Raw genomic sequence first — 17,541 nt, 5'->3', positions numbered from 1 at the left:
TAACTGGCCCACATGTACTTTTCTGAACATCTACACAACAGAGAAGAAAAAATGGTGTGGAACCAGTCAGAAGAAGAAAAATGTCTACAATACAAACATATAAATAGTAGATGGAAGTGGATGTACAATTATTCCTCACCAACATCAATAACAACTATCTGCGTCTGCCTGAAGATATGTATCATTGAGAGTTAAAACCACCTTCCCTTTATAAATAAACGTGTCCCTCCATATCATTTAACTTGCATTATGCATTATGTGGAGTGACATTACACATACATTTGCTGTATATTCGTAGATGAATTCATTAGTTCATGCTATCCTGAAGAACCAGAGAAACTCAGAAGAGTATCCTAGGCCGTGAGTCTGAGACTTTGATTGTTTGTCTAATGTCCCCCTCCCCTCCCTCCCTGTCGTCTGCAGCCCGTTATCTCCTGCTTCACACCTCGTCTGCTGCTCTTTGATAGGCTGTTGATAACTGGGCCAGCCTGGGGGGGCCCACCTGTATATATAGGCAAGGACTCACACTCACTTCAGCAGCGCTCGACTCACCCAGGACTTCAATTCCTTGTTTGTGCAAACTTACTTTTACCTTACTTCAAACCTGATTCTGATTCTTCACTAGACCCTGTCAACTGACCTTCTTTGCTAAAACCATGGCTCTCTTTGCAATGCTCAGCACCCTGGCCTCCCTGTCTCTGCTTGCCCAGTGCTGGGCCTTCGACTTGGGCCAGTCTACTCGCTGTGTGCCCATACCTCGTCAGATGAGCATGTGCCAGGATGTGGGCTACTCAGAGATGAGGCTGCCCAACTTACTCGGGCACAGCAGCCTGGAGGGCGAGGTGGTTCCCCGCTCGGAGGACTGGCGCCCACTGCTGCAGACCGGATGCCACCCCCAGGCTAAGGCCTTCCTCTGCTCCCTCATCGCTCCTGTGTGCTTGGACACGTAAGTACACTCAACTTTCCATGCTAACATTTCACTTATTTTCTGCCTTCTGTCTCTGCATTTGTTTATAAGCATTTGACCACTGAGTAACCAAGGCTTTTTGTGTTCTACAGGTTCATTCAGCCATGCCGTAGCCTGTGTGTGGCCGTGCGGGATAGCTGTGCCCCCGTGCTGGCCTGTCAGGGGCACGCCTGGCCAGAAGCGCTGGACTGTGACCGCTTCCCTGCTCAGGAGGACATGTGTCTAACCTCTCTGATTAAACCAATGGGTGGCTACATGCTTAAAAGTAAGGCGCCCCTCCTCCTTCACACACACTCACCATACTTACTTATGTCCATTTAAGAAATAATCTGTCAGTGTTTTTAAATGCCATTTCAACATTCTGTGTGGATCGATGTGGATGGGCTTGGAACTAACTGGTGTCTTTGCCTTCATAGATTTGCCTCAGCCAGCCTGTCAAGACTGCCCTGCTGTGCATGAACTCCCTTCTCTGAAAACACTGTTTGACTCGTTTTGCCTGAGTGATTTTGGTGAGTAGCCTATCTGTTCTTGAAGTGTACAATGAAAGTACATTTCGTCTGGGCGTCAATACCTTTATCACACATTTGCGTAGCAAAATGTGTTCGTGATTGCCACACAGACTGACCTTCTTTTCATCATTTATAGTTGTCAGAGCTAAGCTGTCCCGCCGCCGTCTGCCGTTTGGTGAACCGGAGTTTGAAGTGGAGGGCTGGGTAGAGTTCATCCAACAAGGCCCCCTCCTGCCTTACGACACCAAAAGCCTGCTGCAACAGTGGATGCTCATCAACCTGCGCTGTGCTCACACGCTAGTGCGACCCGGCCGTGCCCAGCTCTACATCCTCTCCGGTACGGTCAAACCTGAAGGCACCATAGCGTTCAAACATCTCTTCCCCTGGCACAAGAAAGACATCAATATTGCCGTGGCGACACGAAAATGGAAGCATCACAAATGTTGAAAAGACTGAAAGTAAACGTTCACACCTATGCCTCTCAGCTGGAGGAACTCCTAATTATTTGGGGGGAATGAGTCTTCGAACACTGAGACTGGAATAGCGTTGCATCGGAGCTGGCTTCTCCAACTGACTCGCTATTGCCCCCCTCTGGTCAATTCAGTTGCTCACTCAATACAGCTCTGTGAAAAGAGAAACCAATGCACTCTGTATATTGTATATAGAAACACACATTATATTTGTATTCAGATGTGTGTGTATATTTATGTTTATTGTGTCTTTGTGGGATTAATAAAATATATAATTAATTCAGAATTTACTGCATTCCATTCCAGTCATTTAATATTATACATCACAACTATTATACATATACAAATAAATTACTTCATGGAAGTTCATGAATCAAGACTAAATGAGTAAAACTACTAATGATCATATCCCTGTTAAATACATTCTTAATTAAAAAAAAGTGTGGTGAGACATTAAATAATAATCCTTGGTATGTCATATCTGGTGTTTAAAGAAACTAGTAAAGCTCATGTAAGGCAAAATATAAATCTTTCCATGGTTGCAGTGAGTGAAAAGTGATGAATGCTCTCCTTGGTAACAGCTGATTCTGGATCAGGTCCAGTCCCCATCCAGTCCAGTCAGCTGTTACTGGGTTTACTCAAGTGACTGTGCTGGAGACAAGAGAAGAATCTATTCTTCCATCTGGAAAAGATTATACCCAATTACGTACAGTTCGTGCTGACACATTCTCTCATAACTAATGGTGTAGTATGAGGGCTGGAAGTTGCAATGCTGTGTCTCAGTCAACTGAGACTGAGAAAAAGAATGCCATGAACATGTATTCAGCTTGCTCTCAATGTGCTTTGTTCTTTTTAAACAGCAGTACTCCCTTTAGGCTTCAAATGAAAGCAGTGACCTACTGCTGTGGGTCCCTGCCGGTTGGATCCATTAGGTTTTAGAATCCTAATCACATCACCTCCACTTGAGGCTCATTTAAACGCAGCTTTGTAGATCAGCTATTGAAACATTTTGGATTTGACATCGCACTGGGGGAAACCTGGTCATAGGTAACTAATGCTTTAATGTTAGACATGGCTAGTCTATACAATCTCAGAGTGTGTAGTTTATGGTCTAAAGTCTTCAGTATATCAGTGGCAACTGTGCTATTGTTGGTATTTGCAAGGTTGTACATGCCTTTTCAGTAGTTAGATTGCTAGTTTTCCACCCAAACTCCTTACTGCTGCTTCAAAATAAATTCTCTAGAGCCATTCCATGAACATACTATATATAACACCAAAGGGAAAAGAGCAACTGAGATAAAGGTTGTTATGGTTGAAATATGTAATCCCATCTCTGGTCACTCATTAGTCTCAGCTACTTCTGGCTACTTATTAAATTGCTCCTCTTCATTGTTGACTGTTATGGTAATTGCAGTGGTCCTCAGCAAGTCCCTATTCTCCCCACTGGCTTTGTGTGAGTGGGAGTAAGGGCTCAATCTCTGGCACCGGGCATGAATAGAGAGGGGGCAATTCATTCTCCTCACAACACCTCATGAGAACTCAATAGACGCACAATTGTGAGGTGCACATTAGAAACTTCCGCGCTGCGGCACAGACAGCCCCGCTAAATGCCCGCTCGCCCCCCGAGTGGGCCGCTTTGTCCCCTAATTCATGGAGTCTGGCCCACCATTCACAATATTAAGTGTGAGTGGGGGAATATCAATTGAGTTGCGGTGATGCTCTATATGTGTGTGTGTTTTTTTTTTCTGTAGGAGAGAGAAAGGGGGAGAGCTCATTCACTGGGTCTGCTGAGTGGTGGATTTCAGCGCTGCGATTGTGAGCTGTCAATAGAGCCTGGTTTTTTAGAAGAGCTGAAGAGCATGAGGGGAACATCAAATCAGTTCACATGAACTTGCGCTGAGGAGTCCTCCCAAAGCTAAGATCATAATAGGCTAATTATCCCAGCCCCTCTTTTTGGGCAATGTCCATTCAAATTGGCAGTGATTAAGAGCCATTAGGTCATTCTTGTGACACAGTGGGCTTTGAACAAAAGGCTTGGAAGTCCTATGGGAACAGTATATGAACTGGACCTGCTTCTATTCACGGGCATATAAGTCACTTTTGTGCCATGGCAGAATTATTCTCTCTTTGTGTATTAAGTGTCAGTCAAAGCTGTAAATCTCTGTTTGATCTATGACAGCAAAGCTAGCTGTGGCTGAGTGTGCAGCTGTCGTATGCATAGGGTAGACCTTTTTCACAAATGTTTAATAATACCTTCAATATCAAATACCTTCTCTAATGGAATTACACTTAAAAAGTTATTATTTGATCTTATTCACACCTCATTGTTAATACTTATTCTTATGTATGATAAAAGTCTTAGTAAAGTCTTGTGCGGACACATGGGAACAGGGGAAATTCACTAAGCCCCATGTCCCTTAAACACAAAATGTTATTCACTGTCAAAAAAGCCTGGATACCCAACCTCAATCCAACTGTCAAATGTGCTCAAGTTCAACACAAGCCGTGTGAGAGGACGGGACCTGTTCACCCAGACACGCGATGAGCGCGGCAACCTTTCCACCAGCAGCAGGCATAAAAACACAAATTTGATTACAAGCAACCTTTGCCTCCCTGGCGCCCAGACAATGGGCTGAGCTGTCCGGGGCGATTTCCATGCCCAGCATGTGGTGTTCCTCCACAAACCTGCACCCCCTTTTGCCTGGACATGCTTGTTTACTTTTTTGGTGTACGCTGTTTCTCCTCAGGCTCCCGGATGAGCCCCCTGCTCCCCCCAGCGCTGAATCACAAGTGTCTTTGGGCAGAATACTCAGAACCGTGCAAGGTTACACACAAGAATGCTCAGATATTCTGTTCATAGCGTGTGTGTGTGTGTGTGTATGTGTGTGTGTGTTTGTGTGTGTGTGTGAGAGAGATAGAGAGAGAGAGAGAGAGAGAGAGAGAGAGAGAGAGAGAGAGAGAGAGAGAGAGAGACTGTCTTTTTTGTGTGTGGTAAATGTTTGTACTTACTTACTGAGTTTGCTGCAGCTCTTGGACATAATATCATGCAATCCTAATATCTATGTATTCTGTTCACATTTACTACATAAGTAATTTGAAATTGCAGACTCCTAATAACACTTTTTTATAATTTATATAGTAGTAATATATATATATATATATATATAATAATACAACTAATTAAAAGGAAATAAATAGACTACTACATCCAATAATTTAAAGCCACATTGACTTTTTAGTATAGGTCCCTGAGTCCTATTCTTATGGAATTTTATCCCTCCAAAATATGTATGTGGACAACACATTGGTGTCGTGTGTGCAACCGAATCTTTAAAACTGTTAGATTAAACCCACCCCCACATCTCTAAGTCTCTCAAGGATGAGACTTAAGCCTGTGATGGGTCCGGGCCATCAAGGGAATATGAGTAACGAGAGGAAACAGTGTTAGCCTCGGAGAGGAAATCGAGAGTGGCGTTTGCAACCATGTTGATGTTATGCTGGCATTGTGCAAGGGCTGGAAACATGAGTCATTCATTATGTTTGAAAACTCTAGAAGTTCATTATAGTTTGTTCTTCTTTGACCGGAACAAGGGAATGTCATTTAATCACTTCAACCAACTGCTAGATTTTATGCCATAAGAAAGCTAGTCAATACAATGTTTTCTAGCCAATACATTTTCTTTACAACTTAAGAGCATGTCGGAAGCCCGTTATTTTTAATTAACTGTTATATGCAGGGTGAACAACAGTTGAATTAGCCATACAAAATCGAGTTCCGTGACAGAGGGGGTTGTCTTGTCAGGTCTTATTATCAGCTTCCTTTGCATGTAAGCCATGGCTTCACTAAATATCAACACCAGTAATTAAACATTAGATTTAGGAAATCAGAACTTCAAGGTATTTTACAACTACTTGTTGAAATTCGGAAAAAGTTTTGTGTTATTTCTATAATATCTTCAAAAAAGCACAGAAAGTTTTCAAAAGCCCACTCTATTAATAAAATATCAACTGAAGCATGATAGACTTGCACTGTCAGAAAAGTTTGAAAAAAAAAGATTTTATGACATAAGTTCTGTTTATGTAATTGTGTTACATAATGTAAGCTAATTATTTCATTGGCATTTTCTAGCTGGAAAGATTTGGGCTTTGGTCAGAAAAATAGAGCAATGTTTACTTTCAGAAAGTAGCAATAGCAGTATGATTATGTTGGTGACTGTGATAGTTACTGGATGAACTTTTTTATGGCCTTGCCTCTCTATAGCCCCTCAAAAGAAACAGCTCTGAATTTACTGCTGGAGAAGTCTGTTTAGTGTGCAGGATAAACTTTGGTCTGCAGCCTTTTGTCTCTGGTGTCTATCATTTAATGGGCAAGCTGACATAATGAATGGCTTGGACCCACCTTCTGCCCATCAGAATGGCCCTGTTCTTATCTGAATTGAGGATCACATTGGAGCCCATAGACCAATCACAGGCTGGCCACAGACACACAAGGAAAAAGAGAGAGCGAGTGCTTTTTTGTTGTTTTTTCCTCCCTCTTGGCTTTTAATGAAGTCTACCCGCTTCATCTTAACTGTTGATGTCCATTGCTGTGACAGGAAAGGTGGAGGCCTGAGAGGCTCGTGCTGAATGGATGGAATGATCCTGTCTCGCTGTGCGAAGAAGTGGCAAATGGCTGAATCTCCACCCAGGCACCCGGGGTTCGGAACGACAGGGAAGAGTTTTCTCATCGACAACCTCCTGCGGCCCGGCTGCTCTCCGTCAGCCTCACGTACAGCGGAGCGTCCGGCTCCGAAGGAATGCCCACAGCACCTGCCTCAGAGGCCCGCCAGTGGGTTCCGGAGTGGGCCTTGGACTGTTAGGCATTTGGCCCTTGAGACCCACAGCTTTGCCCAGGCAAAAGACGTAGGGCTCTCCCAAACACACACAGGTCAGTCATACTTCAAATTAACCTATACAACTCTGTGTTATGCGTGTATGTATAGTCAGCTGTGCTTTGCCGATTGCAACATTATTATTCTTACAACCAAGTCATTAATTGTAACAAATTGTGGATATGTAGGAATGGCAAATAAATACTGTTTGGTGTCAATATGTGATCTATCAATCCCAAAAGCAGAATTAACATCCACAAAGTGACTGGAAACCATAGCTGTTGGAAATAGTTATAAATGCTTAAAATATTTAAATATTGCTTAATTTAAAATGTATTGATTTAAAATACTTATATTGAAATAAATATTTAGATATTTCTAAAAAAGAATATACAGCATAAAATATTACCTAATTCGAACTTTCAGACCTGTGCTATTATAAATTCACTGCTATGTACTGGAGTAATGTTAATAGAATATCATTTTTCTTGCTAGAATTTTAAAAGACAGACCACATTTTTACAGCCATGCAGCTATTAAGTTTATAAAGTTTTGGCCACATGAAAGAAACTGTCCAAGCATTGCCATTTGCCATGTTTTCCATGTGTTTCAAATTCTTCTGAAAGCAGTATTTTATTTTATTGTTTTGTTTGATTCCCTTTCGTTTGGTTTCTCCTTCATGGGCTATGCAAAAAAAAATGTAACATGACTATTTTTGTTGAATTACCAGTTCACTGATCACATTATAGTTGCTGAAATATTTATAGTTGTTTTTTGTAGAATGCTGATGACTGAATTTTGTAAAACAGTAAAAACAGAAAACATAGCTGGGCTCCTAATTTAAATTGCCATCACAGCCCCCTGCCCCCACCACACAAACCCAACAACTCATAATCCAAATTTTGTGTAAAAATATATAATTTCTCTCCCTCCCCCTCTCTCTCTCTGCCCAGCTGTTGTAAACAGTGTGTTCCTGAGGGGTCCTCAGCAGCTTCTCCGGACGTGCTGCGGTGGGTCTAGCCCCCCACTGGCCTCCACGCCTGTTTTCTCCAGTAGGTTTTTTTATGCTTCATCAGCAATGCTTCAGTTCCTCTGTAATCCTCTGGATGCTTCTATGTGCTCCCAGTGGCTAATTACAGATGCAATACCAAAGAGCTAATTCTCCGCTAAATCCACTGTGGAGCTATTCATGAGTGTTCATGCTCAATTAGAGTGGGAAAGGGGGGAGGGGGATGAAGCCTTTAAGGCTATAGTGCACCATCTCAACACACACACACACACACACACACACACACACACACACACACACACACACGCGCGCGCACACACACACACACACACACACACACACACACACACACACACACACGCACACACACACACACACACGCGCACACACACACACACACACGTGCACACACACACACACACACACACACACAGACACACAAACACACGTGCACACACACACACACACACACACACACACGTGCACACACACGCACACACACACACACACACACACACACACACACACACACACATGCATATATTTGATCCTGATTACCCGATGTTCTACTAGCCAGTTGCAAACAATCATATGTTGAATATCTTGAATAGTCCATATGTGCCATTTATTGATCAACATTGATTTGACCATCATAGTGTCTTTTGATCTATTCTTGAAAGCCGGTGCTACATGATTTATCCATTTTATATGTGGCGATGTGGTCTACAGATCAACAGATGTCCATTGTTAGACTGATCCGGGAAAAAAAAGTGTTGGCTAATCCAAGATGGCTACTTCTGGTTTTCTAACGAAAAGTGAGATTTGCGCCTAGTTTAACTTTGGGTGCCATCTGTCAGCTCCTCAGTGTGGCGGACAAGTGTGGATAACTGGCTGGCAACTAGCACCCCCCAGAGCACTCTTTAGTAGGCTGACACTTTCCCACAGAGCTCCGGGCTGAGACAATGGCTGGCTGCCCCGTGACCAATCGGCTCTTTCAGAGGGGCCGTCCACACGCGACCCCGCTGCAATTTTTCACCACAGCAATGAACTCCACAAAACCCACATTCCTCAGCAGGAGGGGAAGGGTGAGCTGGGCCGTGCCAAGATAGGCCCCTTGGGGACCCCCTTTTGTGGCCGTCCCCCAAAGCAGAGGGGTCTCTTGCCTTGCTCCCATTCTTCCGTCCCTCACTCCGGTGTCCTTGTAAATGGCCCATTGATGCAAAAGCATTCAATGAGGATGACTTTTATAGACTTATCACAGCTCATCTTCCTGTGCAGTTCACTCCATACTTTCCAGTGGAAATAACTCTCCAATGGTGATGCAGGGAAGAGCTGAGTTAGGTATATATAGTGAGGGATTCTTTGAAGACCTCAGCTGTTCTGTGGAGCAAGAGAAATAGTGAAGGGGTTGGGGTGGAGGAAGTTTTGTGTGTGTGTGTGTGTGTGTGTGGGGGGGGGGGGTTGCAGATACAAGCCCAGTCCATGAGTGACCTGTTAATCGACCATTTAAGTGGAAGCCATTGAGGTTGGGTGGTGGAGTGGGGAGCGTGACTAACAACCTTACGCGCTCCTTCAAGGTGGTCTGTGCGCAGATTTGTCGGACAGATTAAAAAGGCATCGCTGGAAGGAGCAGGGGAAATGGTTCTACTTGACTTTTGTTGTGCTCGCACCTGTGAGTGAAGCACCGTGGGATTGTGGCTGAAAGGCTCCTGCCTCCCATTCTCTCTGCTCGGAATGGGGCTGCCATTCTCACTTTTCATTCAGCCATTCCAATTCCCCCACAGCGTTTAAACAATCGCACAGAGATTGTCACTAACCAATTGGATATTATGTGAGTGAGTGAATGAGTTGGGTAAGAGGGTTCAAATAAAAAGAGATAGAAAGAGAAAAAGAGATGTCCCTTAGAACCGTCTGAAAGGCATAATTAGTATCCCATTGATTTACAAACACACACACATTCATTCATGGTCTTAAATGAATGCATTATGGACTATTATAAGGCCACTTTAAAGAACTGAACAACAATGTCTCTTTCCCCCAGAAGCTAGTTGAGGCTTTTTCTACACAAAAAATACACTTTCAATTATCTGTGTTGACAGTCAAAGTAATTTTTTTTTCTTCTAAAAAGCTTTTTTTTGGAAACTCTGGGTACACTGTGGTCAATACGTGAGAACAGATGAAAATGAAGAATGTAGCCGAGATGTGAGATGCTGAAGGGGCAACTCTTGCGTGATCTGTTGTCTGCCATGAGAGCACAGTGCTCAGAGCGTGTCATTTGGCTTATCTCTGTGAGGAAGTAGACCTGAAGGGTTGTGTCATGACTGAGAATGACTGAGTCCTTGCGTCAGACATCCTACTTTCATTAGTTACTTACATCAGTATTATTGTGATTCAGATGTTAGAGGTCCGGGGTGATTGAATCCTAGGGCCCTAATTTCATAGCACAACGAGCACCGCAAACAGGCTTTGCGCAACAGTAACCACGCAGTGAGAATAGGCGGGATACTATATTTGCTAAGTTCATTGACACAGGCCAGGAATCAAGCATAAATGGGTTGAGTAATTAGTGGGTGTGTCAGGCAAGTCATTCTTTATCACCTAATCACGATGACACGAGGTCCATGTTAGGCATGAAATAATTTATTGGGACTGCCAGAGGAAATTAATTTAAATATGAATCTGTATATTGAATGTGTGGTTTGTGTTTTATTTACCTTACTAAAAGGAATAAACACTTGATCAAAATATAGTTACCCTCCTTTAATGCAGGGTTTAATGGTCTGCCCAGTTGTCATCTCCCGCTGCTGGTACAAGCAGTTAGGCCTCCCTTTGCAGTGCTCTAGCTAATGTGTAATGTGTGTGAAATGTTTTGCCACCCACGTGTAAAACACAACATGCCACAAGAAAGCACTGACTGCCTGAGGGGCTGTATTGTAATGTGTCACCTGACCTGCCCAAGCATCTGAAACGCATTTTTACCAGGGCATAACCGGGCCACCCTCTCCCTACACCTTGCCAAAATGTATTCCATGACCTGTGGAGATGGACATTCAGGTCATTGATACCCCACACGGAAAACATTTATAAATAGCATTTTTGCTCAAAGGGGAATTTATGCTTGCTGTTGCACGCCAGCCCATGCCAAAAGTGACATTAGTTCCTCTTGCACGTGCAACACCCCTGTCTACAGGCATCTCTATGATCTATCAATACAGGAGCACAGGGATTCACAGATGGCACTGAATTCGAGAAGGGATGTTACTGCAACAACTGGAAAAGTGCTTGTGGTTAAGTAACGTTACCTTTTTGCCTGATGAACACCTGAGGGTGAAAAGTTTGCATTTAGGCTGTGCTCACAAGTAAGGTCTTTTCCTGATGAAAACGGTGGGACAAAAAAACACTGTTACATAAGGCAGTTGAGAGCATCTTTAATTTCATTAATTTCAAGTAGTAGCTTTACTGTGGACTATCACTAAAAACACAACACTAACCAGAAAATGTAAGGACCCATCCAGTTTAATCAACAAATGAATGTAGGTGATCCAGTTTAACTGTCATGTCATATAGCCTAGACTATTTCACTGTGCTCTTTTCAGCACATTGGCTCTTCTTATTGCTGCTTCCAGCAGTTACTCCACATACTGGTCATACAGTTAACTGTCATGTATAGTTCACAGTGCTCTAGTTTGGTGCACTTTCCAGTGGTGTAGATGGTATTTTCCTCGGCAGCGCCACCTGTTGTTTAGGAGACGACTGCAGTGAGTCACACAAGCACCAAGCGCAAGCATGAAAAGTTTTGGCATGTGTTGACGTCACCGCCGACGCTCACAATGACCAGTCCATCAAGCATACCGGCGCTTGACACGTCGCTGCGCAAGTCGCACGTCACTGTTCCGATAACCAATAATTCTCTACATATCATGAGGCCAAGGCAGGAGAGAGTATTTGCCAATTGATTGAATGTGATATATGGTGAAGTTATTCCAATAGGGCTTTAGAGTCAGAGCAATGTTTATTAGGAATATTTGGGAATAATATGGAATATATAATTGGGACTTTATTATATAATATACAACTGCATGTGTATACAGTATATGCACTTGTCGCGCTTTTTAATATCTGGAACATAACACAGGTTGACTTTGAATGAGAGTTGGTCGCCTGTGCTTTTCAGAAGTTACACGCAAAGGGTATTAGTTTGAAGGAACTCATTTATACATGGAACTCCCACTTCTGCGCGCGGACACACCCCAGCATCGCGCTAACCCACCCATGTTTGTGCTTAGGATCTTGCTCATGTTATGAAATGAACAAAATGATTTTCCAAGTTATTAAATTAGTTTTATGTCATGCAGAGTGGACTTTGTTTGACCCTCACTTGGCCTTTTTCTGTGCAGAGGGAGCAAGGGTTCCACTCTGGGGCCTGGAAAGCCACCCCAAGTCCCGCAGAGGGATCTTACGGAGGGCCGTGTTCTCTGAGGAGCAGAGGAAGGAGCTGGAGAGAACCTTCCGGAGACAAAAGTACATCAGTAAAACTGACAGACATCGACTGGCAGCTGACCTCTGCCTCAAGGAGACTCAGGTAGACAGATATGTACACTAACATATATGCATGATCAGATACACACACCCACACACCCACACACAGACACACAGACACAGACACACACACACACACACACACACACACACACACACACACATACACACACACATGAATGAAAACACACACACACACACGGATGAAAACACACGTATGCAAACACATGTGAACACCCCCCCCCCCCCCCCCCCCCACACACACACACACGCACATGCACACACACAGACACACGTGGATGAAAACACACACATGCACACACATACTAAAATGCACACTCTGAAAACAGTGCTGTAGGCTTCTCCACAGCGGTATTTGGGATTGCATAATTGTATACAAACAATATTTATTTGTATACAAGCAACATTAGCAATCAATACGTTTTTCATAAAAACATTTTGTTGAGTGATCGGCCTCTTGTTATAATTTTTTTTTGTAACTGCAGAAAAAAAAACCCACATACATTCATGCCTAAATCTTTACATGGCTGAATCTTGCACGAAACTACTCATAAAGTTGAAGGCATATTGAGATGAAACTAAACTTTACTATGTGCTTAGGTGAAGATCTGGTTCCAGAACCGTCGGATGAAATGGAGGAATTCCAAAGAGAAGGAGAGTCTTTATGTGCGGTCTTCCATGGAGGAACTTTTGTTCAGGGGCACTGAGGAGCCAGAGGAGGGCCTGCAGGAGCCAGAGAAGGAGTCTCGGCAGGGGGAGGACTTCTGCAGCCCTCCCAAAGCTCCTGTCTACCAGCACCAACACCACAGACAACCAGCAGCAGACACCCCGTCCACACAGTCCAGAGATCCCGACCAGCTTACCTCCACACAGAGCGCTCACGGAGAAAATAGATGAGAGGGCCACGGGGACCTGAGGTCGCAGCCTCATTTTCCCATCCACTAGCACACCTCACCACACACACCTCACCACACACACCTCACCACACACACCTCACCACACACACACACACACACACACACACCACCACACACACACACACACACACACACACACACACACACACACACACACACACACACACACACACACACACACACACACTCACACACACACACACACACACACACACACACACTCACACACACACACACACACACACACACACACACACACACACACACTCACACACACACACACACACACACACACACACACACACACACACACACACACACACTCACACACACACACACACACACACACACACAAGACATTGAGTCAGCTGACTAAGGGCCTAAGCATGAATGAAGAAATACCAGGAATTGAATGGAGACGCATTTTCCCTCTATGTCTGACTCATCTCCACTTCAGTCTGTGCTGTGTCCAGTCAATCAGAAATAGCTTTGAAAGAATCTGCGTATCACTTGCGCTGGATGTGCTGCACTGTTGGTGCTGACATGTGAGTGCTTGACATGTGAATGCCTGACTGCAGATGTTACATCCTGTAGAGTAAGTTTGTGTATTGTTGGAGTTGCATCATTTAGTTCCAGTAATATCCTCATACTAGTATCAATAACTGGAGCGGGAAAAAATGTAACACATTTTTGTCACAATCATTCTTAACACTAATGGAAGTGAGATAAGCATCAACTGATGTTATAAACAAGTAAGCTAGTACATACATTTAAATGAATACAATGAAACAAACAATACAAACACAAATAAGCAATAAAGGAAAGCATGGAATGACTAATGAACAATATGGGGTTTTATTCTAAAAGAACATTGTACATATAATATGACACAGCCTTGCATTGTTAGCTGAAACAAGATCCTTTTGTGAGATGGCTGTCCATTAAACTTTCTCAATATGTTTTTGCAAATAATAAATAGACGTTTCATATATTAAAGTTCAAGTGTGAATAATAAAAAATACATGCATGCCATCTTAATATGTTGATTTAGTTGTTTCTGGTCTACATAAAACATCATCATCATCATCATCCTCCTCCTCCTCCTCCTCATTAATATCATCATCATAATCATATTGAATAAATAGATTGATATCTGTGAGATTATCTGAATGCTACATCTGAGAACTAGCAGGTTTGTTCAGGAAGGATGGTGCACTTGAGGATCTTCAGGTAGCTCTGGACCTTGTCTGTGTCTCTGCGGAGGCAGTACAGCAGGTCGTGGTCACTGGTACTAAATCTCTCATGGGAGGGGGGCTCCAGCACCTCTGTGGAGGACAGCCTGTTTAGAGAGTTACTGATCATGCCCAAGAGCTGCATCTGAGAGAGAGAGATAGAGAGATAGATGGAGAGAGAGAGGGAGAGAGAGAGAGAGAGAGATGAAGAGAGAGATGGAAAAGATTACAATTACTTTCACTATTTCACTATTTTATTCACTATTGCTTTATATATACACATTCAAACACGCATACACAGACTCATAACTAGGTGCAGTATTTAACATTTTGTGGTTTCACCTGGTATAAAAAAAGTAATTCATATAATCTACCCAAACACATATGAGGTAACACAACTATGTGAATGGAGCTCTTACCCTCTCAGCCACTCTCTGAACCCCGTTCTTGAGCTGGTGGACCATGTCACTCATCTCCAGGGCTTTGCTGCCACTGTGTGTGTTGAAGTCCTGCTGGTGGGCCATGATGCTGTGGAGGTTAGACAGAGGATCTCCCCAGGCTGCCAGGAGCTTCAGGATCACCTCAGTCAGCTCCTCTCTCTGCAGGAACAGTCCAAAACCCTCACAAATGTTAACAAATAGTGTGCAAAGTATGCAAAGTAATCAGGTGAGTCAAACTAGTATATATATTTAGTGAGTAAGTGCATTTAAAACACACACACACACACACACACACACGCTTTGCAAACTTACAAAACAATCAATATCTGCAAACATGAATGATCATTATCAAGGCAAACACATAAAGACACATGCATACTCACTGTAAGGCTCTGTGCAATATCCTTGCCATTTGGGGTCTGTATGCTCGAAGTGTGGCATTTTCTTTCTCCAATCTGATTTCTACTAGAAGATAAGTATTGTTCCTGTTAAAAAGTAAAAAGTCCTGTTAAAATTAAAAGGTTTGCACATGTTTGTGAGGTCTAGTAACTATATTGACATCAACAGCAACAGCAACAGCATTCAAATCAAACCAGCTCTCAACATTTGTTCTAAGGGGAAAATATTGGTTTATGACCTCATTACTATTGTCTTTGGACACAAACAAAAGGAAAAGGAAAACAGAGAGAGAGAGAGATAGAGATAGATAGAGAGAGAGAGAGAGAGAGCGAGAGAGAGAGAGAGAGAGAGAGAGAGAGAGAGAGAGAGAGAGAGAAAGAGTGATGGAGAACTCACAAATTCTGTGTGTAGGTCCCTGGAAAGTCCATGGAACCTGGCTGAATGCTGGATCACCCTGTCAAACAGTTCCGGCAGGGAGAGGCTGTGGCAGCCATCTTGTCCATGGGTACAGATAGGTGCAGATCCCACCTGCTCCTCCACTCCCAGGGAGAGGAAGACAAAGCACAGCACTGGTCCTGGAGAGGAAACACATCAAAAACAGACTTGTGAAGACAGTTTTCATTCTGGAATACCATTATTTCCCCCCCCCCAGCTCCTTTCAGAAGAATTCAGAAGAATTTCAGGTTAATTCCAAATGAATCTTCCTGTGGCAGGTCCCAAGAAGGCATACCTTGCATCATCTTCACTGTCTGATGGATCCCGTCAGTCCTGGCTACTGAGATAAATTTGCAGGCAACGACTTCTCTCAATGACACTGTGACGATTGGCATCCTTAAATAAATGTGCAGAATATATGTGCGTCTGCATTCGTCATGTTCTTCGTCCCTCAGCCACTGCCCTATCACACCCTAGAGCAGGCATTAGGAGCTCAGGCAGAAGACCATTATGTTGTGCCAGGGGCAAACATGATAGACAGGGGCATTTTAGGGAACAGAAAAACAGCACAAATCTCTGATTTAGGATTTGCTTGAAAGCAACTAACAAGATTCAAGTCTGATAGACTGTCTGTGGATTTGAACTGTTTTTGTGTTGGCACTTTCTCCCTAACGAGGAGACTTGAGATGGAAATATACTAATTTCCTGCCCGTATAAAATGGCAGATTCTTTTTCATGGTTGTTATGGAGGTGACATCTTTTGGTGGATTGGTGACATGGTGGCCACAAGATGCTACCAAACTGTAATTGTACCATTCTGAAACTGTGGTCTTTGGAGATGTATTCACTTCTCTGACCATCCTCCTCACTATGGCAGCTGACAAAATAGCCTTGTGTCCTCTTCTAGGCTGGTTCATGATAGTTATGAATTTCTTAAACTTTGCCCTAACTGTTGATATAGACATTTAAGTCGAACAGCTATTTTCTTGTATCCCTTGACTTGTGCAAGTCAATACACTTTTGCCTTCTTGCAATGGAATGCTCTTAAATCTCTCCCATGGTGATGGATGACTAAAGAATTTAGGCCACCACCGGTGTTACCTCATTTTTATACCTAAGTGAAACAGGAAATCATTGTTGACTGATTAAAATTTCCTAAACACTTAGACCAACTTAAAATTAGTTAAATATGCATTAGATCATACTGCATTTACATTTCCTGAATTCAGAATTGTGACATGTGATTTTGTTCAGAGATTTCTTTCTATTTTAACTATAATATTAAGATTACTAACTGATTAAGTGAAATCATGTTTAGCAAGGGTGGCAATAATTCTGGAGGGCACTGTTAAGGCCATGGTAATGGTAAAAGACATTACAATAAAACACTGTGTGGTGCCATTACAGATGCATATTTGTAGTCCAGACCTTGGGGATACCTCTTCCACGCCAAATGGTATCTGATAACATGGACTGCATCAATATGTTGCAATTGTAATCAGGCTTGGACATGATCAGGTGGTTCACTGATTGCAAAAGTGCTGCTGAATGATGACAGATAAACTAAACTGTCTGTTTCTCCTGAGCTGATTAGGTTGTAGTCCAAATATAGACCATGGATTGATGGAAGTCAATGTGTAAAACAAGATTATTCCATTTTGATAAATATATATTTTTGTAGATCAAGTGAGTTGTTCCAGTTGAGTAATCCTTACACAACATGACATTTATA

The 17,541-nt window shown here is 43.0% G+C and overlaps 3 protein-coding genes across 3 annotated transcripts; 2 read left to right on the top strand and 1 right to left on the bottom strand.

Moving 5' to 3' along the window:
• The first annotated feature begins 535 nt into the window (after nt 1-535).
• szl (sizzled) lies at nt 536-2,198 on the top strand. Its single transcript, XM_012837340.2, has 4 exons — nt 536-946; nt 1,060-1,232; nt 1,384-1,476; nt 1,613-2,198. Exons 1-4 carry the CDS (start codon nt 657-659, stop codon nt 1,921-1,923), a joined length of 867 nt encoding a protein of 288 aa, XP_012692794.1. The 5' UTR covers nt 536-656; the 3' UTR covers nt 1,924-2,198.
• A 4,203-nt stretch (nt 2,199-6,401) lies between these two features.
• LOC105908779 (homeobox protein DBX2) lies at nt 6,402-13,358 on the top strand. The gene is made up of 3 exons (XM_031563469.2): nt 6,402-6,873; nt 12,224-12,408; nt 12,987-13,358. The coding sequence occupies exons 1-3, from the start codon at nt 6,573-6,575 to the stop codon at nt 13,281-13,283; spliced, it is 783 nt and encodes a 260-aa protein (XP_031419329.1). The 5' UTR covers nt 6,402-6,572; the 3' UTR covers nt 13,284-13,358.
• Nucleotides 13,359-13,598: 240 nt separating this feature from the next.
• On the bottom strand, nt 13,599-16,187 carry LOC105908780 (prolactin-like). The gene is made up of 5 exons (XM_031563199.1): nt 16,105-16,187; nt 15,771-15,949; nt 15,359-15,460; nt 14,955-15,134; nt 13,599-14,680 (listed from the first exon to the last, which is right to left on the bottom strand). Exons 1-5 carry the CDS (start codon nt 16,112-16,114, stop codon nt 14,489-14,491), a joined length of 663 nt encoding a protein of 220 aa, XP_031419059.1. The 5' UTR covers nt 16,115-16,187; the 3' UTR covers nt 13,599-14,488.
• Nucleotides 16,188-17,541: the final 1,354 nt, after the last annotated feature.

Source organism: Clupea harengus, chromosome 3 (assembly GCF_900700415.2).
Source record: "Clupea harengus chromosome 3, Ch_v2.0.2, whole genome shotgun sequence".
NCBI lineage: Eukaryota > Metazoa > Chordata > Actinopteri > Clupeiformes > Clupeidae > Clupea > Clupea harengus.
The sequence above is the reverse complement of the archived record's forward strand: the minus strand, read 5'-3'. Positions and strand labels throughout refer to the sequence as shown.

What these genes read in the sequence shown, in the direction of transcription:
- LOC105908779 (XM_031563469.2), top strand. Translation starts at nt 6,573, where the DNA reads ATGGATGGAATGATCCTGTCTCGCTGTGCGAAGAAGTGGCAAATGGCT. An exon ending in GCTCTCCCAAACACACACAG is followed by an intron (nt 6,874 to 12,223) that starts GTCAGTCATACT and finishes TTTTCTGTGCAG; the next exon opens with AGGGAGCAAGGGTTCCACTC. An exon ending in TCTGCCTCAAGGAGACTCAG is followed by an intron (nt 12,409 to 12,986) that starts GTAGACAGATAT and finishes CTATGTGCTTAG; the next exon opens with GTGAAGATCTGGTTCCAGAA.
- LOC105908780 (XM_031563199.1), bottom strand. An exon ending in GGGACCTACACACAGAATTT is followed by an intron (nt 15,461 to 15,770) that starts GTGAGTTCTCCA and finishes ACTTTTTAACAG; the next exon opens with GAACAATACTTATCTTCTAG. An exon ending in TTCAGAGAGTGGCTGAGAGG is followed by an intron (nt 14,681 to 14,954) that starts GTAAGAGCTCCA and finishes TCTCTCTCTCAG; the next exon opens with ATGCAGCTCTTGGGCATGAT.
- szl (XM_012837340.2), top strand. Translation starts at nt 657, where the DNA reads ATGGCTCTCTTTGCAATGCTCAGCACCCTGGCCTCCCTGTCTCTGCTT. An exon ending in GGGTGGCTACATGCTTAAAA is followed by an intron (nt 1,233 to 1,383) that starts GTAAGGCGCCCC and finishes TTGCCTTCATAG; the next exon opens with ATTTGCCTCAGCCAGCCTGT. An exon ending in GTTTTGCCTGAGTGATTTTG is followed by an intron (nt 1,477 to 1,612) that starts GTGAGTAGCCTA and finishes CATCATTTATAG; the next exon opens with TTGTCAGAGCTAAGCTGTCC.